Source organism: Chelonoidis abingdonii, chromosome 1 (genome assembly GCF_003597395.2).
Source record: "Chelonoidis abingdonii isolate Lonesome George chromosome 1, CheloAbing_2.0, whole genome shotgun sequence".
In the NCBI taxonomy this organism is placed as follows: Eukaryota; Metazoa; Chordata; order Testudines; family Testudinidae; genus Chelonoidis; species Chelonoidis abingdonii.
Window position 1 is genome coordinate 334458916 of NC_133769.1, and position 22661 is coordinate 334481576.

The window sequence follows — 22661 nt, forward strand, 5'->3', positions numbered from 1 at the left end:
AGATATAACATTAGGTATGAGATGTCCCAAAGTTTTCTTTTTTTTTTTTTTTTACCGCTAAGATGATGGTTTTCATTTCAAAATATATATTTTTCTTTAGACTGACATGCACTTTAGTAAATATATTTTACAATTAAAAGACTTCTACTGAAGTGGCTCTAAAAAGTGCACATGAAAATTTTTTTCATTTGATATAAGGAAATGGAATTACTAGTTTCCATGATGAGTCCTATGCAATTTATATGCAATTTATTTTAAAAATATAAAAGGGTCCTTTTAAAATACAAGACCATAAGCTCTAAAACAGAAAAACAGTTGCAAGAAGATTTACTTACCTTTATTTTAAGTGTGTGCGTCCAACTATGAATGTGTTCAATACTGTACGGCATTTCAATAGACATGGCCAAACAGAATCCACTAAATAAAGAAAAAACAATTGACACACGAGGCAGTTTTGGAGAAGAGGCTATTTGGCATGTATGCCATGCTTCCTCCATCAAGAACACATCAGTCTATGCTCCCTATCCTTTGCAGCTCTTAGGATAAAGGAAATAAGCAGTGCACTACTTGTAGACTCATCGACTTCAAGGTCGGAAGGGACCATCATGATCATCTAGTCTGACCTCCTTGCTCTCTTCTGCCCCATGCTTCCCTTGCAAAAGTTTCTATTCCCAAGACACTCCAAACAGCGGACATGCTGAGTCACTAAGGATATTCATAGATACATGGATTTTTAAGGACAGAAGAGGCCATGAGATCATGTAGTCTGAACTCTGGTATAAAATAGACCATAGAATTTTACCCAATTACTCCTGTAATGAGCTCAGTAATTTGTGTATGACTAGAGAGTACCTTCCTGAAAAACATCCAGTCTTGACTTGAATACATCAAGAGATGGCAAATACCCCATTTCCTTTGGTAGATTAGCCATAGGAATAATCACTCTCTCTGTTAAAAAAAATTGTGCCTTATTTCTAATTTGAATTTGTCTAGCTTTAACTTCCAGCCGTTGGTTCTTTTTATGTCTTTTGCCACTAGATTAAAGAGCCCTTTGGTACCTGGTATTTTCTCACCATGAAGGAACTTACACACCATGATCAAGTCATCACTTGCTCATGTATCTGATATGCTAAACAGATTGTGCTTTTTAAGTCTCTCACAATATGGCATTTTTTCTAACCCTCAAATCATTTTTGTGGCTCTTCTCTGTACTCTCCCCAATTTTTCCAACATCCTTTAAAAAATATAAACACCATAGATGAGTTACCAGTAGGTGCTCAGCACCCACCATTTTTGCCCTGTGGGTGCTCCAGCCCCTGTGCCCATGGATTAGCCCTTTTTGCCACAGCATTGCGTGCATACATGTACATGGGCGTTACGTAGTTTCCAACACTGAAAATTCAGTTCCTGGAGTAGCACAAGTGCCCATTAAAGTTCTTACTGCTTTTACTAGCAGAATAGGTCATGAATAGGAGCGAGTGGAAATCTGCAGAGACACTGCATGAAGTAAAACTATAATTATCAATTTCTCAAGAAGTATTAAGTTATCAGAAAAAAATTCACAATTTGAAATATAATTTTAAAAAATTATTAAATATGTTAATGAAAAGAAAAAGCTAACAATCAGTTCAATTTTAAAAAAATACACTTTCAGGTAGTGCAAGCCCAAAGGATTAGGTTTTGTGATGCAAAGTGTTTATAAAACCTGGTATTGACAGAAATGTTTTCAGGAAACGAACAATCCAAAATATTCAATGAAGTGGGGTGGAGATGGAGTTTGCCTAAAAATTATTGCCGTGTAGTGTTTGCAACCCAAATAGAGGAACAGTTTTGAATCAAAACTCTTTTCATCATCCAACCTGAATGAAATGCCATAAACTCCACATAAACAGTGAAAAATAAATTTTACATGCTGCTTCACATTCAACAATCCAAGGTGTTAGTAACAACAATAAGGAAACTATTCAAAATAATTTTTGACTATCAAATATCTTATTAAAAGTTACTCACCCCTTTTTTGTTCCTATTTGTTTAACACAAACCTTCTTTACTGTATCCTATACAAAATAAAAAACGATAAATATATCATTGTTATGAAATACACAGATCTTAGTGTCACTCTTGGTTTTATTAGAAAAGCAACTGTAGCATAGCACCCAGCAGCTTTCTCAGCTTCTTTCACTTTCGCTGGTCAACTCTTTCCTCAATGTGCGAGTATAACATATGGGAATTATACATACATATGGGACGGAGAATAAACTTGATGATATTTAAAGAGGGGAAACATACTAAGTCATTTGTCCCTTCTTGCAAACTGTTCTCTGTGGGCAAACCTCTTTGCTCACATGGAACATCACTGAAGTCAATAGGGTACAGGGGGCCACCTGCATAAAGTAGCTGGCCTATAGGCCTGGGACCTTAATTACTAACACTGCTAAATTTACTCATGTTCTAAATCAGTGGTTCTCAACCTTATCCATCCTGGGACCCCTTTCCCCATGCTAAGCCTTCATCCCATGTAACCAGGACCACTTTCCATTTAACAATATGGGCAGGCTGGTCACAATACCAAGTTGCAAACCCTGTCTTAGAGCTATTGTTTTGAGCAGATTCAGGCAGGCATCACTACATTGATTTATTTGTTGTTTTGGTTCACATTTCTGAAGGCTCTTGCTTTTAGCCATGAGGGTTAGAATAAATTTTAAATGAAACAATAAGAAACATGTAAAAAGGTAAGAAAGAGAGGATGGTTGCAACTCCCCTCAAACTTGTTGTGGAATCACTGCCCTTACAGGAGCACTTGTGCTCCAAACCAAGAAGATGTTACTTTAAGTTTATATTTTAAATGCACAAACCTGTGTGTTTTCATTTAAGGCTTTGTCTTGTTGCCAAGGAGCCACAGCAGCAGGCATTTGAAAAGTAATACAGCCATCCTGAAAACTAAGCTCAGCTATGTAGGTGACTTTGATAAGAACTGTAGTTTTAGGTGGTAAGTTTCCAACACTTACAGTAAAAACATCCTAGAAAAGAGACGCTTGCTTTAATCTGCATATTTAAACTATATTTTCCAAAGCAATAAATCATTTGTTTTGTCATGTACAGAAAACAAATGCTAGTTTTCTATATTTCTTCAGAGAAGCAGCTTGAAGAAAATGAATTATGGTGATAAAGGCCAAGAAGTTATGCTGATTTAACAATTTATTAAAAATTCCTGACTGGACAAAACTCATCAGTAGTAACTAGGCATAAATCAAATTCAAATTCAAGTGCAAATTGTTTTTTAAAAGAGGATTTTACAGAGAGTTGGCATAATCTAGTTTCTGAAGGATGTACAGCAGATATTTTCGACTAATTTCCTGAAATGATCAAATGTGCAGCCTAAATAATTTCCATTATTTAAAAAAAAAAAAAATCCTTCCATTAAAGACATGATTCTTAATGATTCCAATGGAACTACTTATATGTGTAAAGCGAAGTACATGTTTATTTGTGGGGCTGGGGATCAATGTCATAAACTTGTTTTGTCTGGTATCTGACTTCAACAACTAATATACAATGTGACCAATCTGGGGTTTCTAAAATACATAGTAAACCATGACATTCAACATACTGGGGCATCCTGGTCCATCAAGTAAGCGCCATCACCTCTACTGATTGCTTCTCTATATTCCTTATGTGCTTGTTCCTTTTCTTTAACCTGCAAAAGATTGCTCCAAAAATCAGTAAATGAACTATTTTTATATGGAACACAGTTAACTACCTTGTCTCAGTTAACCAACAGTCATTTAGTGGGACACCATCAACTTGAAATCTAGTTAAGTGACAATGGTATAAAATCAGAGTAAGAGTAGTATTAACACTAATGTTGTGCATCTTCGCTTATTAATGCTTTGAAATTTTTGGGTTGAAAACACTATAGAAGAGCAAAATATTAAATCATCTTACCTTTCCAACAATATGTTTCCCATTGATGAAAGCCTCAAATCCACATACAGCTGCTGTGCTATCCAAAGGAAAGACATATTTTGCCTCAATGGAATTATCATTCTGATTGGTGTATGTCTGAAACACTACTATCTGAAACAGAGAAATGGATCTCTTTTACAATCCTATTAACTGAAAAAAAATCATGATAAAAAAAGAACAGGTAGTGAGTATATCTTCCCACAGGTCATTCTGCACAAGTGGTTTTGGTTTAAATTAACTATTTTAAATTCAACAGCATAAATGTGCTATTATGTTTCATACTACAAAATGTGGCTAGGAGGCAGAGTCCAACTTGGTTTATCTTTTTGAAGACCTATTTGTACACAAATTTCTCAAACACATATACATATAGTCATTGTAACAAATCTACTGGTGCTTGGGGGAATGGACAGTTCAGGAAACTGGTAATGGAATACAGATGCTGTCCGGGTTACGCAAACCCAACTTAGCAAATCTGCACTTAAGGAAAAAGGTCTGTAAGTTCCTTAGACTTCAAGGAGCAGTGGACATGGTCTAGGGTCTCTGCTGGGTGTATTGCCCTGGATCCATTGTTTTGCTCCTGGACCTCCATTTCCCTTTTTAATTTTTTTGTCTCAGATAATCTATTGATTTCTGGGTTTGGGACCACTCCCTCATCCCTGGGGGTGGGCCCTTCATTATTTTGGTAAGCTCAACCCACCAATCCTAGTTATCAAATAGGCAGGCAAGAAAGCCCCTTTAAAAGAAAAAAAAAGCATATTCCACCGCAGCAACTTTCTTCCTGGCAATGACTTAACCGTACATAGGCAGAAAAATTATTCTGAAATATGGAATTACACAAATTCACTGATCTTTTCATTGCCCAAAGAACTTACAAAAGTGATTTGTCTGCTTACCTTTAAAAATTAAAAACACTTGGAATTAATGTCAGGACCTGTAAGAGACTGACCTTCATTTAGAGATTGAGTGTCTATTTTTCTAAAAGTGACTCAACAGTATATAACAATTTTAATTAATTCTCAATAGTCAGTTGCTGAAAAGTTGGGTTAACAGTGCACTGTACCTGTGCTATGAAGTCCATTATCCTCCCCTTGATATGAATATCTTCAAGAGGGACTGGGTTTCCAGATGTGTCCTGAAGACCAGTTTTTACGTGGTTTAAAAAATTTATACTTGGTAATGCATAGTCTAAATATAAAAAATTGAAGAAAGGTTAGTGTTTTGGTTTGGGTTTTTGGGTGGTGGGATAATAGCCAATCCCACACACCAATGGCCATTTGGCCCATGTTTACAACTGTAATTCATCATACATGGATTAAAAATAATACTCAGTGTCTGTTACGAATTCCCACAATAATATTGCTCTATTGCTGTGATAAAGGCTGTCTGAGAGATCATGAGTTGATGACAGGTTTTTCATAAGACCTTTGTTTAGCCTTTAGGGAGTAAAATGTGAAGTCTAAAGAGCATCTGATGACTTATGCAAGAGTACTTCCTGCTAGGCCTCTTGAAAGGCACTCTGTCAGGAGGAGAAAACCAGCCTCAATATTTATTCCCAGAGGAAATCTGTTAAACAGATGCTTCCAAGATACCAATGTTAGTCAAGAATGTGTGGTGACAGCTGCAAATCAATCCAAAATAATTTTTCAATTATATTAAAAATGTATTTGATCAGTTTTATTCAAGAATTATTGATAATAGCTATAGCATTTATGATGTAAATACAATTACAAACAAGAAATATTTTCCACCTTCGGGATGTAAATGACAATGTGAAGTCACTGGCTGATCTTGCTCTAATTCTGTCTCAATTCCAGGCTGAAACTGCTTTACTTCGTCTCCAGCAAGGCAAAACTTAACAATGTATTTCATTTTAACCTGACAGGTTTTGTATACAACAAATTCATCATCCTGTTGCAAGCAAAGAGAATTATTTTACAAATATAATAAAAGCTACAGGTATTCCTACAAAGACTGTAAATCGATTTAAGAGCTGATCTAAAGAGACATCTCAACTGAGATGACGCAATATGACTGTAAGGTTTTAATACTAACGCTTTGCACTCTTCAAAGAACTCCACCTCTGTCCTCTTCTCATCCTTTACCTTCTTACGCTGCCCAAACTTTGCTACTGACTGCTCCTTTCGTCTCCTTTTCTCACTCACAAATTTATGACTTTTTTCATGCCATCCTCAACTCGGCAGAAAGCCTCACAATTAAGTTATCCAGGTGCCCAACCTCTCTCAAAAAAAATTCCTTAACACAACTGTTCCTCAAAATAATTCCAAATATAATTATCACTTTTCCTTCTCTGGCTGCCTAGACAGCAACTGTGCTTATTTGTTTGCATAGTATTGCACCTATTCCTACCTTTACAGTTTAAACAATTTGGAGCAGTGATTATATTTATTTTACACATTAATAAGACAGTGGAACCCTCTTTCATTTTTGTTTTCTATATTCCATATGTGACAGACTGACAATATCCTGAACAAACCTTATGGAATTAAAATAAGTTTTACAGAATTAAATTAAACCTCATTGGAGTATCTATGGGGTACATTATATTAAAATACAATTGTGTATGTGGTGTTGTGGCATTGTATATATCTTATCTAGCAGAGGAGAATGCTACTGAACTTTCTCAGTTATCAGCCTTTGAAGTCCCCCTGGGGTCATATGCATACACTAGTCCCCTGGACTCTCCTGGTATTTCTCTACCCTGTTATTTTTAGTAAAAGGTCATGGACAGGCCATAGCTCCAGTGAATTTTTGTTTATTGCCCGTGACCTGTGTATGACTTTTACTAAAAATAACCATGATAAAATCTTAACCTTAACTGTTATCCATCTCTGAAGAAAAAGCAAGAAGGTCTGTCTAGGCAGACTGACTGTTCTGTGAATTACACAGAGAAGGCCAGAGAACTGTCCAGCGTGAAAATGCATGTCTCCATCCAAGAGTGGCAAGAACTGGAAGCCTGAGCATCAGGGGCCCTTGCTGAACCTCTGAGGGGAAATACAAGTGCAGATGCCCTGAACTGTGACACCATACACAAAAAGTTTCTGTGAGTGAGCATGTCTCTAAATAACTGCTCAATGTTAGGAGTCACAATGATCATCAGCAGGTATGGGGAAGGAGAGCAGCAGAAGGTTTTGGGACTAAGGCACAGGTCTTCCATGCATGCTACAAATGTAACCCAAGAGGGAGATGTGACACGAAACCCTGAGTGCAGGGCAGGACATCTCGGCAGGGCAGAGGGCGAGATAGATCAGGAGTCTTCCTCCCGACTCCTGAGCAGCATGGCCAGTGGCAACAGGGCAGCAAAATAGCAAACACCGCAATCTGCAACTGCTAAAAAATCCCCGCTGCTGTCAGTTATAAATAGCCCAATTGGGCTGCAAAAACCACACACTTGGCAACCTTTCTACCCTCAGTGCAGAGCAACTTTAGCAAGACTACTCAGCTCTTTACTCCTTGCTGGGAGCTATTGTAGCAAGACTGGGAGCCAGGATCCTCCTTGCCCTTTCCCTCTACTATGTGAAAGTAATAATTATAGGATGCAGGGGAAATTTCCTTGAAATGTAGCATTTCACACCTCTCTGACAGATATGAACTGGTATATTTCAAGGGAAATAGCACAATGCAAATAATTTATAGTGGAATGAAAGTTCACTGTAACTGAAGCAACGCTTTACTAAAGGGATGTGTCTACCCTAAGAAAAGAAGTTGTGATTCACTGCTGCAACCCTGGTGGAATATGGTTTTCAGCTAGTATAGACATAGGCTATGTTCAACATCCATTACACAAATCCTGGTTGACCCTTCCACTGCTCCAAATCCTATTGGGTATGTGGTTTATGTGACATGAAAATCTGCTGAAATGTAGCGAAGTCGGTCAGGATTTTCACCCCACTTTGTTAGAACTAAGTTCAATATAAAATCTCTCTCAGCTATTTATAGGAGAATTCCACTGTAATATGAAATAATATTAATACTTTTCATTTAAATAGTGTCCTTCATGCCATAGTCCAAAAGCTCTATAAAAATGTTTAAAAATCCTGTGATGCAGGTATTATATGCACTTCACAGATGGGGACATGGAGGTAAAAGTGATTAAGTGACTTGCCCATTGCCACATAGTAATTCAGAGGCAGAACTGGGAATAGAACCTAGGTGCTCAGTCTCCCACTATCCTGTTATCTAACACTGGCACAATAAATCCAAGAGTTTTAAACAACCTCAGTGCCTTTTTTTGGTTGGATCTGATTTCAATACCTCAAAATCTGAAGAGATGTTTGCTGTTTTACGGACTCCATGCACGCTGTCATATCCTGCTGGCGCATTAGTTAATGACAAATCTTTTTTATACAAATCCAAGCAGGTTCCGAGTGCCACATTACACACAGCCAACAGTCGAGTTCCATCCATTTCACTTGGTAGAGAATATTTAGTGCTTGTACTACAGTTAAAAAAAAAATCACACACACAGACACATACAGTTTATATTAACATGCATTTCTATTTTAAATTTCAATAGAAAGTAGAAAAATGGAAAGGAATAACTTTCAACATTAAATTTATCTTAAAATTCCTCTAAAACATTACAAAAAGAAACTTAAATTTCTTTAAGAGTCAAAGAACCCAATATTATAAGTAAGTAAGTATTTCAAACCTGATAGAATCACTGAAATAAATGCCACTCCCTAGGTTCCCAATATCAGTTCTTTCCATGCCATGATCTTCAACCACTATCTTTGGTAAAAGGAGACCTCTAGAAAAGAAATAGCATCACAGTTAATGAAGGTAGAAGGATCCTGACATACGGTCCCGTGATTAATACATACTGAGTAAATAGAGTGCCACTGATGAACTAGATCAGGGGTCGGCAACCTTTCAGAAGTAGTGTGCCGAGTTTTCATTTATTCACTCTAATTTAAGGTTTTGCATGCCAGTAATATATTTGAATGTTTTTAGAAGGTTTCTATGAGTCTATAATATATAACTAAACTGTTGTTGTATGTAAAATAAATAAAGTTTTTAAAATGTTTAAGAAGCTTCATTTAAAATTAAATTAAAATGCAGAGCCCCCCATACCGGTGGCCAGGACCCGGGCAGTGTGAGTGCCACTGAAAATCAGTTCGCATGCTACCTTCGGCACACGTGCCATAGGTTGCCTACCCCTGAACTAGACAAAATACAGTTTACAGAAACCATGGAAAGGGAGTTCTGGAAAATGTTCAGTAAAACAGAGATATTACTGAGTTAGTCACAACAGGGGAAATCCCTGGGTGAAGTTCATCAAGAGGGTATTACAGTAAATACTCCTTATTTTTCTAGTATTAGGACATAAAAACTGCATGTTACAAAGTGAAAACAAAATAGTAATCACTGGCAAACATTCACATTAACACAAAACAAGCACTTAATATTTGTCTGTTCTATAAAATAGTGCTACTTTTCTATAACCTATACTATCTGGAACACCATATACCTATCACAGATACATACATTATCTAAGCAAAACAAGGGAGGACAAAAAAGGTAGAGTGTCCAGGAGTGAAGGGAAGTTTGATCCTTAACTTTAATCTTCTTTTATGGAAAGTTGGTCTTGTCAAACAAAGCGGCTTTAAACTTTTGATGAGATTACAAATTTGGTTGCTATTGGTAACTGCATAGATGTAATATACTTAGACTTTTGTAAGGCATTTGATCTAATACTGCATGACATTCTTACGAAAAAATTAGCACTATATAATATAGATAAAGCACATCTTAAATAGATTAAGAGCTGGCTAACTGACAGAACTCATAAAGAAGTTGTCAATGGGGAATCATCATTAAATGGGGATGTTTCTAGTTGGGTTCCTCATGGATTGGCACTAGGCCCGATGCTGTTCAATATTTTAAATCAAGTGATCTGGAAATAAATATACAATCACTGTTGATCAAATTTGAGGATGAGACAAAGTTTGGCAGAGTAGTAAATAAGGATAAGGACAAAGTGAGGGCAGTCATACAGAGTGATCTGGATCAGTTGGTAGGCCAGGCCCATTCAAATAAAATACATTTAAATACAACCAAATGCAAGGTCATACATCTAGGAACAAGAAACACAGGCAATATCTACAAAATGGGGGCTGGTATCCTCAAAGCTGTGACTCTGAAAAAGATTTTGAGGTCAAAGTGGGTAAGAAACTCAACATGAGCTCCCAGTGTGACACTGTGGCAAAAAGGGATAACGCTGTTCTTGGACGTATAAACAGAGAAGCTCTAAGATTATTTTACCATTGTTTACAGCACTGGTAACGGAATACTACATACAGTTCTGGTGTCCACATTTTTTAAAGGATGTTGAAAATTTGAAGTGGGCACAGAGAAGGGCCACAAAAATCAGTTGAGGTCTGGAGAAAATATCTTACAACGAGAAACTTGAAGATCTTAATAGGTCAGTCGATTACAGTTTATAAGTACCCTGACAGGGAGAAAATACCTGGTACTGAGGGGTTCTTTAATCTTGAGGAGAGAGGCATAACAAGAACCAATGGATGGAAGCTGAAGTCAAACAAATTCAAATAAGACATAGGGCACATATTTTTGAAGGTGATAAACCTTTGGACTAAACTAACAAAGGAAGTAGTGGATTCTCTATCTGTTGATTTCTTCAAATCAAGACTGGATGCCTTTCTGAAAGGTATGTTTTAGTAAAAGAAATACTATATTGGGCTCAATGCAGGGGTTATCAGCTGACTTGGTTTGCAAGGTTCAGGCTATGGGGCTGTTTAACAGTGGTTTAAATATTCAGGCCCAGGGTGGAGCTCAGGCTCTGGGACACTCCCTCTTCATGGAGTCCCAGAGCCTGAACGACTACCCCACAGTTAAACAGCCTTGAAACCCAAGTCCTGCAAGCCTGAGTCAGCTGACACATACCCTTAGTGGCCTGAGATATACAGGAAGTTCAACCAGACAACCTAATTGTCCCATATGGCCTTAGAATATATGAATTCTGTTAAGATTATGACAGAAACCAACTTTATTCAAGAACAGATTTGGCTATAGAAATAAAACTAATATTGTATTATTTATACAGTATCATAGGTGTGCATGGCCCTTTACAAGCAAATAAAAGTTAACAGATTCTTGTCCTCAGGACCTGCAATCAAAGTAGATGATCACATGAACACTCATTAATGAACTCAGTACTTACTACTGTGAGTAGTCGCATAGAATTTGTTAGTACTACTATTGGCTGCAGATGTTTGACCCTAATTAGATCCAACATAAGGGATAAAAATAAACAGTGTGTGGTAAGATATGAGTTACAACAGAAGAAGACAATGATGTGTGCTTAATATTACATACACACATATATTTTTAAAAATAACATCTAAAAATGGAGGATGGAGGTCAGCAATGGAAGACTTGCTAGAACAGAGGTCGGCAACCTTTCAGAAGTGATGTGCCGAATCTTCATTTATTGACTCTAATTTAAGGTTTAGCGTGCCAGTAATACATTTTAACGTTTTTAGAAGGTGTATTTCTATGTCTATAATATATAACTAAACTATTGTTGTATGTAAATAAATAAGGTTTTTAAAATGTTTAAGAAGCTTCATTTAAAATTAAATTAAAATGCAGAGCCCCTCAGATCAGCGGCCAGGATCTGGGCAGCATGAGTGCCACTGAAAATCAGCTTGTGTGCTGCCTTCAGCACGCGTGCCATAGGTTGCCTACCCCTGTGGTAGAAGAAGGGATATATTATTCACATTTATTACCCTTTCCACTCTCTCTATATTTTATTAGGGTAGTAATTAATCTTAAATAGAATACGCTGAAAAAAAAATTAAGTTCTTTCTTTACCAGGTATTTAAATTATGCTTATTACCATGATATCTGACCACTTATATCCAACCTAGATCTGTTTTCAAGAGAATATCACATCTTTTAATTCATCTGTTCAAAAGAAAAGGTGAATTTTTCTATTGTGATGTACCTGCATAAATGTTAATGCCCAAACATTAAAGTAAACGTTTGCTTAATGTCAAAGAAAATGAGTCCTTTATAAACTCAAAATATTAAACAAAAAAGTAAAAAGATGCTGGAAAACCTTAGAGAAAAAATACTGCAAGTTCTTACCGGGAGAGAATTCCAACGAAGTTGCGCACAGATGATGCATGGAATAAGGACTGAACATTCCCAAGACTACTCAGAAACTCTGCTGTTTCACTTATTCTACCAACTCTGTATATTTGTAAAACTTGCACTGGACAGTCACTGCAAGAAATTGAAAATAAACTTTGAGGCAATGTGAGTTAGAAAGTGTATTCAAATTCAATTAATAGATAAAGAGTGAAGAATATGTACCTCAAAGAAATGACTACTCTTCATTTGTTTTTCTTTCATAATTACAAGAACCAGACACAGTACAAAGGAACATTTACTACAAACACACTGGAAATATTTAAATGTTAAAGGCAAACAGGAATACAAATTGTAAATCTATAGCAGCTATCTAATCTGTGATTGCCTGTAATCTCATAGTAGGTTTCCCCTTTTCTATACAATGTATTTGTTTCACAGAGTTCAAGCTATGGCAGAACTGTGAAAAAATCAGAATGTTAGTTTTCCAAAATTTTAAAGTTTCCATCTATCAGGCCTACTCATTCATTGTCCTTTCGAAGTCAACAGTCTGGGTGACCTAAGAGGAAGAGCTTCTAGCTTATGGTCTGCACAGAATGTAGCTGCACTACACTACAACTTCCAGCAGCCACTGACACTTGTCTGTTGAGGCTGTATGTAACAGGGTGCTGGCCAGAAGGCACTGACTCAGCCCCTGTTAGTGCAGAGCCTGCTAGCTCAGCTCGCAGTAAGGGGAAAAGATTGGAGCTGACAGGTTGTGAGCTTGATGGGGGAAGGCCTATAAAGCTAGCAGGAAGGAAGTAGGTGAGGGAGGACAGGAAAGTGAGGAGTGAGGGCCTGTTGCTCCCAGCTAGCTGGAAGAGCAAGCTGTTCCCCAAGGGGCTACCTGACTGATACTGAACTGTATATAGCTGTATATAGGTGGTGGCGGGAAAAGACAGAGAAATAAAAGGGCACTGGGGTGATAAAGAATGGTCTCCAGCTAAGTTGTACTGTGAGTGACGAAGGGCCTGTCTACACTGTAGAAAGGACCAATGGCTGCTGGAAGTTCACTGACTAAGGCTTAAAAAGTATTTAGGTGCCCAACTCCATGAATCAATGGGAGTTAAAGATATTTAGGCACCTGAGGATCTGGGTCTACAAGCTCAGTCCGAACAATCCTGCCACAAGCTCAGCTACATACAAAATACGTATTCAATTACAAAACAATCTTGATGGGATCCTCTCAAAGATATTTAAATAATAAATTCAGAGTAGTAGGAATCTGGTGCTGAATCCCTCAGTAGCATGAGCAGAGAGGAATTTAGCAAAGCTTTTTTAAAATTTGCCTTTTTTGGTATCCTTTCAGATCCTGGGAAGTCCAGACTTGGAGCAGGATCCATTGATCTGGACCATGTAATGCTCCAGCATGCTGTTTATTGGTATCAATCCCAGACTCTACCTCTGACAGGAGACAACCTTCAGAGTTAAGATTAGGGGTAAATTTTTCAAAAGTACTTAAGTGACTTGGCTCTTAAGGAAATGTCTACACAATGGGTACTACAGGAGTACAGCATACTCTGCTGTAACCCCATAGTGCAAATGGAGATTATAGCAACAGAAGAGATTTTTTCACTGCTGTAGGAACTCTACCTCCCTGAGTGACATTAGCTAGGACAACAGAAGCATTTTCCCATTAAACCTCCTGCATCTACACTGGAGGTTAAGTCAGGCCTTTGCATCATTTTCAAAAGTGACATTCGGTTCATTGTAAAAGCAGCAGGTCTGTAGCTAGACACTGGATTGACTTTCTGCTGCCCTGGTTTTAGTATGCCTGCTGCAGGTCCTTCGTTTTCACCTGGCACTGCTGTGATTCCTACCGTACCCCTTTGCCTGCATCACCTGTGCAATCTTTGGCAGATTTCGATGTTTCTATGACTGCTCCAAAGCTGTGTCTGCACAATCTCTTCTCCTCACAGGCTCAGGAGATCCAATACCTACTGTCTGCTCCAAGCAGTAGCAAATCTAGCGAGTGGAGCCAGCATGGTTAGTTGCTTACAACAAGGGAGAGATGGTAGGTATGCTCGCCAGGCTAGGCAACCAGGAAAAGACTTTTAAAAATATGCAGGGATTTTAAAGGAGCAATAGTGGCTTCTGGTATCTGACACCCCTGGCAGTGGAGTTCAAAACTGTGACCTGAGCAGTCAGCATTAGGTATTGTGGGACAGCTGCTGGAGAACTGTTAGGGTCAATATAAGTCACACAGTGTCAGTACTCGTGCTGCATTAACCTCAGTACATTGACCATGGCTCAACACCATTCAAGGAGATGGTGTTATTGCATCCCTGTAACTGGACACTTACATCAGCAGAAGACAAATGTAAGTATAGACACATGTACAACTAAGTCGACGCAAGGTGGCTTATGTTGATCTAATTTTGTAGTGTAGAGCAGGCTGCGACCTTAGACTTCTAAGTCCCAATGACTTCAAAAAGAATGAGGCCAGGTCTTCATCACAAAGTTTTGTTGGCATAGCTGTCAGTCAGGGGTGTAAAAAGCCCATCCCCTCCAGCCAGCATAGCTATGCGGCAGAACCCCCTGTTTAGATGCAGCTATGGTGACAGATGAGTGCTTCTGTCAGAGTAGCTAATGTGATTCAGGGACTTGGTATTCCTAACTGGGCAGAAAAACTCCTTTTGTCAGAGCCCTTAGTGTAGATGCAGCTTATGTTGCCAGTATACCAGCAAGCCATTTGTAGTGTAGACAAGGCTATCACCTCCTAAGTACCTATGTCACTTTTGTAAGCAGGACTTAGGCTCCTAAGTTACTTAGGCACTTGGAAAAACTTTACCCAAGGAGGGTTTTTTGAGGATTACAAATATTTTTTAATGTCTCTACTTATGGAGCTACTATATGAAGCTTCTTTTTTAGAAGACTGTTTAAGCCTGCTCCTTCAACATCTATTTCCACAGCAGTTTGATTTTTGAAAAAATTATCTTTTACGGAAAATCAAATGCAGTGTCCCAAAAACTAAGATCACATAGTCTGGGTAACTTTATTTCTATGAATTTATTCATTTTTTCATGTTTAATTTTACTGGTTAATTACCAGATAGAGTCTCCAGTATAACACCAACCAATACAATTAAATAGAATCCAAATGAAAAATACAGTAGAGAGTAAGCTTTTTGAAAGTATATACAAAAGAACATTTAATTTATATCTTTTTACATGAATGAGAATTGTTTGAAAGGGGCTAAGGAGATCTTCAAAAGGGGGGGGGCAGGGTTTTTAAATAACACAAGGAAAATTAAAAACAGCTGAAATAGGAATATCACACTTAAAAAAAGATCAGCGTTAAAATGCCTGAAAATAAACACTGAAATTCAGAAACAAACACAGAAGCCATAAAATCTAATTAAAACAAATTTAAAAATAGTTCCTTCCATAAAGGATGATGTGTTTTTCAAAATTATTGAGGCCTTGAATAATGAAACAAAAAATAGAGCAGTTTTATCAGTCTTATCAGATACTGTCATAATGAATTTGTTTCTATTCAGTCCAAATGTACATCATAGTAGAAGATGATGTATCTTATGCAGCTGATCCAAGCAAAGATGGGCAGAAAGAACAACTGGGGCCAAGATTCAGCTGTTTTTAGAGTTCGGAGTGAGCTACCAATGACCTATCATCATGCTGGCTGTACAATCTGCAGGGCCCCAGCAAGGACACAGCCCCAAGCTGCTGGAGCTGACGACTGGGCATGAATTTCTTCCCATCTAGTTCTGGTCCTAGGGAAGGTATGAGAGCAAGTTCTTTTCTCTTCCTTTGGTCTCAGAGATGGAGGAGGAATAGGACAAACACCTGACATGCTATGCCTGCTTACTTTGCTTTTGTAAAGGCCAGCTCTGCCTGCTGGCTCTGGAGTAGAGTGGAAATCAATGGGAGTTTTACCAGTGTGAGAACTGGAGGAGCAAGGCAAAGATCTCACTGCTGTGGCAGAATTTGGTGGCCCACCCTTCACTATATGTACTTTATGTATTATTCCTATAATTCAACTGAGGTCATCTTATCACTATTAAACACTCACCTGTGATTATTTTTCAACACCTGCTGTTTAACATTGAGAAATTCTTCACTGTTTGGATTGATAGCTTCTATCTTGCACCTTAAAGCCCGGTATTTAGCAAGAGATGGTGGGTTAGGGCTTGACATACTTGTTTCGCAGACATTAAGCATGTCTCTGATTAGCTAAAATATAAAGATATACATTAGAATTGATATGTGGATAATATATTGTAGTGACTAGTGAACAGTGTTCTAATTATCTACATTTTTGGTGACTTTTTGGGGGGGGGGGTCATTTTATACTTGTTACATTTAATATAGAAAATTACCAAAACCCAGAATAAAAAAGAGAGAGAAAATTATAGTAAAAGAAAATCATTCACACTAATTACAGTGAAATAATACTGGAACTGAAGATAAAAGCAGAGACTATTTCAACTTATCCATTAGCATGAATAGCAAAAGTGAAACCAGGTGTGGCAACTTATGTAAACAAAACATGGCAGATACAGTTAAACTGCTTTCATAAAACTCCAAAATCACTCCAAGCCTTGGACCATCTCACAACTACTCAGCAAGCCAGTACTTTCTGTTTGCTGGCTGCCATTTTGACTTTGCTCCTGGGACTGTCCCCACTCCCAGACTGCCACTCAGCAGCCATCCTGTGGTGTTAGCTGTGCCACTGGCCAATCAGGAGGGCAACGGCACTAAAAGCAATGCACAAAGCTGGGCTTCACAGCCTAGAAGAGGGGGGAAAGGTGAGGGATTGAGATCATGTTATCACAAGACTCGGACCTAGGGCCGGCTCCAGGCACCAGCTCAGCAAGCAGGTGCTTGGGGCGGCCAAGGGGAAGGGGAGGCAAGTCGGGCTATTCAGTGGCAGGTCCCTTGGTCCCTCTAGGAGGGAAGGACCTGCCACGGAATTGCCGCCGAAGAAGAAAGTCGCAGGGTGGAGCTGCCGCTGATTGTGATCACGGCTTCCCCCGTGCCCTCCTCCCACCCCCCAGCTGCTTGGGGTGGAAAAACCCTGGAGCCAGCCCTGCTTGGACCAATCCAATTCCCAAACCTTAGCAGAGAGTTGTCCTGCTCTGAGGATGGAGACAGGGTGCGGAGGCCAAGCAACCCAGCACCAGCTTGTGCCTGGAGAAGTGGCACACACACACATTTTATTAATGCATATTCATAGATTCCAAGGTCAAAAGGGACCATTGTGATCATATAGTATGAGCTGTATAACAACATATCATGATGGGGTACCTAACCTGCACACTCATTAATTATACAACATTAAACTATAAAAACATTATATTGCTGCCACATCATCAGTCATGGGCAAGATGGGATGTGGGACTTCTGGTATCAGAAACATTCCTATGGCCAAAGATAATTATATTGACCATATTTTAAATGTAACTTTTTTGCACCACTGGTAAGCCCCCCGTTGCTATCTGGATTCACAACAGAACTACATTTTAGTAGCTCTTGCAAGAGTTAAAAAATATCCTACTCACTGGTGTAACAGTATTTATAAGTGACACTATACAGGACACATCAGAGCTAACTAACAATCTGAAAGTGTTACCTGACAGAGGTCCTGTTTGCTAGATAACAGTTTTTTGGTAATATTATAGTCTATTCCACTTTTGTGACGTATAATTCGATAGAACTCCATCATCATCGCTTTCAGTGCCTTTGCTGCTGTTCCCTCATTTATTGCATTCTTTATTTGAAGTAGAATACCTTCCCCTTTGCTCACCTTCAAGAGAAGAGATTATTAAATATGAAATCCTGACAAAACAGTGCAACAAGCCTGAGAAAGGTAAATACTAGAAAGAGGGTAATTTCTTTCTACACTAAGATAATACGTTTTTGTTTATTCTTTGTTATCGCAACATCAGTACGGCTTTTTGTACCTAAGTTTGGCATTCAAAACCAAGGACCTAATTCTACCTTCATGCTGAGATACTCCGCAAGTAGTCGTGCTGATTTCAGTAGGACTACTCACGAAGTAAGGGGAGCAGCATGCACCCCAAGTATATAACAAAAAAGAACATGGATTTAATTAGCTGGAAGTGCTTTAGTTTCTTGTAAATTCACAAGGTCAGACTAACTCTTTATTAAATAATGGAAAACAATCCCAGAGGGTTTATGGTTGGAAACTACAAGAAGATAACAATAAATATTAATTAAACTTCTAAATCATTAGTTTATCTATTGGTACATAAGACGAACACCTATTTATAGCAAGAGTCTGAAGATTGCACTGAAGTACCATTATCCATTTGACATTCTGTCCAAATTTGAAATAAAACAGGAAATAGAACATAAGAATGGCCATACTGGGTCAGAACAAAGGTCGATCCAGCCCAGTATCCTGTCTACCGAAAGTGGCCAATGCCAGGTGTCCCAGAGGGAATGAACCTAACAAGTAATGATCAAGTGATCTCTCTCCTGCCATCCATCTGCACCCTCTGACAAACAGAGACTAGGGACACCATTCCTAGAGGAAATAGATTTGCTTGCACAGCTGTACTGAATTTCAATACAGCTGTTACTTGTAATACATTCCCATTTGATCCTTTCTGTAGAATGCCAGGTGATAGTTTGATGATCACAGAGCAGTAGGGAAGAGGTAAACTTCAATATAATTTACACAAACCATAAGTAATATCCAGTAGTGTAACAGTGGTGACATAAGCCAGGGACTTTGTAACCAAGTTCTACTCTATATCAATATTGATCCAAAGTTGATCCTGGCTTCAAAATGGCCCTTTGGCAACGTTGCTAACTGAACCACAGCTTTTAAATTCTTATATTTTAAAAACTTAAGACTATTTCTTAGAAAATTGCACATAATGATGTTTCTCTTACAAATTAACTACTTTGGCAGCAAAGCCAGTCAGAATATATGAATTTTATCAACTAATTCTTACAGAGGGACACATTGAGATACAGACTTTTTCATGTCTAGNGGAGGGAAGGACCTGCCACGGAATTGCCGCCGAAGAAGAAAGTCGCAGGGTGGAGCTGCCGCTGATTGTGATCACGGCTTCCCCCGTGCCCTCCTCCCACCCCCCAGCTGCTTGGGGTGGAAAAACCCTGGAGCCAGCCCTGCTTGGACCAATCCAATTCCCAAACCTTAGCAGAGAGTTGTCCTGCTCTGAGGATGGAGACAGGGTGCGGAGGCCAAGCAACCCAGCACCAGCTTGTGCCTGGAGAAGTGGCACACACACACATTTTATTAATGCATATTCATAGATTCCAAGGTCAAAAGGGACCATTGTGATCATATAGTATGAGCTGTATAACAACATATCATGATGAGGTACCTAACCTGCACACTCATTAATTATACAACATTAAACTATAAAAACATTATATTGCTGCCACATCATCAGTCATGGGCAAGATGGGATGTGGGACTTCTGGTATCAGAAACATTCCTATGGCCAAAGATAATTATATTGACCATATTTTAAATGTAACTTTTTTGCACCACTGGTAAGCCCCCCGTTGCTATCTGGATTCACAACAGAACTACATTTTAGTAGCTCTTGCAAGAGTTAAAAAATATCCTACTCACTGGTGTAACAGTATTTATAAGTGACACTATACAGGACACATCAGAGCTAACTAACAATCTGAAAGTGTTACCTGACAGAGGTCCTGTTTGCTAGATAACAGTTTTTTGGTAATATTATAGTCTATTCCACTTTTGTGACGTATAATTCGATAGAACTCCATCATCATCGCTTTCAGTGCCTTTGCTGCTGTTCCCTCATTTATTGCATTCTTTATTTGAAGTAGAATACCTTCCCCTTTGCTCACCTTCAAGAGAAGAGATTATTAAATATGAAATCCTGACAAAACAGTGCAACAAGCCTGAGAAAGGTAAATACTAGAAAGAGGGTAATTTCTTTCTACACTAAGATAATACGTTTTTGTTTATTCTTTGTTATCGCAACATCAGTACGGCTTTTTGTACCTAAGTTTGGCATTCAAAACCAAGGACCTAATTCTACCTTCATGCTGAGATACTCCGCAAGTAGTCGTGCTGATTTCAGTAGGACTACTCACGAAGTAAGGGGAGCAGCATGCACCCCAAGTATATAACAAAAAAGAACATGGATTTAATTAGCTGGAAGTGCTTTAGTTTCTTGTAAATTCACAAGGTCAGACTAACTCTTTATTAAATAATGGAAAACAATCCCAGAGGGTTTATGGTTGGAAACTACAAGAAGATAACAATAAATATTAATTAAACTTCTAAATCATTAGTTTATCTATTGGTACATAAGACGAACACCTATTTATAGCAAGAGTCTGAAGATTGCACTGAAGTACCATTATCCATTTGACATTCTGTCCAAATTTGAAATAAAACAGGAAATAGAACATAAGAATGGCCATACTGGGTCAGAACAAAGGTCGATCCAGCCCAGTATCCTGTCTACCGAAAGTGGCCAATGCCAGGTGTCCCAGAGGGAATGAACCTAACAAGTAATGATCAAGTGATCTCTCTCCTGCCATCCATCTGCACCCTCTGACAAACAGAGACTAGGGACACCATTCCTAGAGGAAATAGATTTGCTTGCACAGCTGTACTGAATTTCAATACAGCTGTTACTTGTAATACATTCCCATTTGATCCTTTCTGTAGAATGCCAGGTGATAGTTTGATGATCACAGAGCAGTAGGGAAGAGGTAAACTTCAATATAATTTACACAAACCATAAGTAATATCCAGTAGTGTAACAGTGGTGACATAAGCCAGGGACTTTGTAACCAAGTTCTACTCTATATCAATATTGATCCAAAGTTGATCCTGGCTTCAAAATGGCCCTTTGGCAACGTTGCTAACTGAACCACAGCTTTTAAATTCTTATATTTTAAAAACTTAAGACTATTTCTTAGAAAATTGCACATAATGATGTTTCTCTTACAAATTAACTACTTTGGCAGCAAAGCCAGTCAGAATATATGAATTTTATCAACTAATTCTTACAGAGGGACACATTGAGATACAGACTTTTTCATGTCTAGGACTGTGGTTCATATCTTACCTACACTGGCAATGACTGAATGTTATCTACCAAATGTCTGGTGACTTATGCGAAATGAATAGAAAATTGCAGTAGACAGGCTCCCACATCTCCATATCAAATAGTATGTCTAAATTTATTTAATGTATATATTAAATTGATTTATAAAATGCACCCACAACAGTCTCTGGACATATATATACACACACACACACACACACACACACACACAAGATACAGTTGTGGAGGTGTGTTTAAATACAACTGTATCTAGTATAGTTCCGATCCCAGGTTGGAAAGGGCAAAATACTCCTGCTTGGAAACAAAATACTTATATTAATACTTAGATAACACTGGTTCCTAAAGAGTAACCATTTCTAAGTAAAATTAACTTACATCATTTAGGCTGATGTTGTTTACTGGTTCAAGTAGTAAATGATCCAAATGACCAAGTGCTTCTGCCCAGATCAGGTCCACAAAAGCACTTGTTTCTTGGGATAAAGTGCTTGAATTTATGGCTTCCTCCAGAAGTAGCTGCAGTAAACAAATATCAGTTAATTAAAGAAACAGAGATGCAGAACTTGCTCCTCCACTTCTCACACTGGTAAAACTCCCATTGATTTCCCTGTTCTCATAAGCGATACGCTACAATACATGTACATTAACATTTACTATGACTTATTTAGGCAAATTGACTTGAATGGGAGACTTGCTTACAAAAAGTCTTCTGGATGTGGAGCATGGTAAAGCTGTTCTTGCTTGAAAGTTGAGTGGAGTATCTGATAATGAATGGGATTTATTATTAAAATATAGTGCAAACAAGCTCCAGATGAGGTGACATATTCTGCCAGCTCTGCTGGAAGAAACTCCACAAAAAAATTTACTACACTGCAATTCTTTCTCCTTTTCCTTTAAACCATCTCCAAACCACTTTCACCACAGTCATAACTCTTGTGAACAATTTTTCTAATCAATTCCCTAAACTCATACTGAGTCTCTGTCTTGCACAGGCTCTTCAGCTAACTCAATTGCTCCCTGCTCCCTCTTTCCTTTCCTTCATTATTCTTTGTGACAGACTACCCCAAAATTGTTTCCAATCTCAGTGAGGGCAGGAGCCAATCAGCTGCTGAATGATGGATCTATTGCTTATGCAATGAATAGGACAATGGACTGCAAACAGTAAGCTTTGCTAGAATGGACTGCATGTCCTTACTATTTTCTTTATTATGCAGTTGATTCCTGTAAGTTCAGGATGGATGGATTCAAAATGATTGTCTTCATTTAGGGTGCATACTATTTCTCCTGGTTCAAAAAGCTGCAAAAAATTGTATAAGTCTATCACAAAGACATTCCTCTCATACAGGTAAAAACTGGGGATGCAAAGCTAGAGAAGAAAGGAAGGGCCATGAAAACCAGTGTAATCCATACATCCAAAGCAGCTAAAGAAAGTATGGAGAGATTTTCTCATGTG

The 22661-nt window shown here is 38.3% G+C and overlaps 1 protein-coding gene across 1 annotated transcript in view; it reads right to left on the reverse strand.

The window, feature by feature from the left end:
- The window catches only part of PARP4 (poly(ADP-ribose) polymerase family member 4), a 117184-nt gene that overhangs the window by 63225 nt on the left and 31298 nt on the right, over positions 1-22661 (reverse strand). The window contains exons 8-20 of the mRNA XM_075066109.1: positions 21587-21724; positions 19803-19976; positions 16171-16331; positions 12100-12237; positions 8639-8737; positions 8242-8425; positions 5718-5877; positions 5030-5154; positions 3946-4077; positions 3611-3697; positions 2856-3020; positions 2011-2057; positions 336-417 (exon numbers count right to left, since the gene is read on the reverse strand). Coding sequence (XP_074922210.1) covers positions 336-417; positions 2011-2057; positions 2856-3020; positions 3611-3697; positions 3946-4077; positions 5030-5154; positions 5718-5877; positions 8242-8425; positions 8639-8737; positions 12100-12237; positions 16171-16331; positions 19803-19976; positions 21587-21724 — 1692 coding nt within the window. The remainder of the gene's footprint in view (positions 1-335; positions 418-2010; positions 2058-2855; positions 3021-3610; positions 3698-3945; positions 4078-5029; positions 5155-5717; positions 5878-8241; positions 8426-8638; positions 8738-12099; positions 12238-16170; positions 16332-19802; positions 19977-21586; positions 21725-22661) is intronic.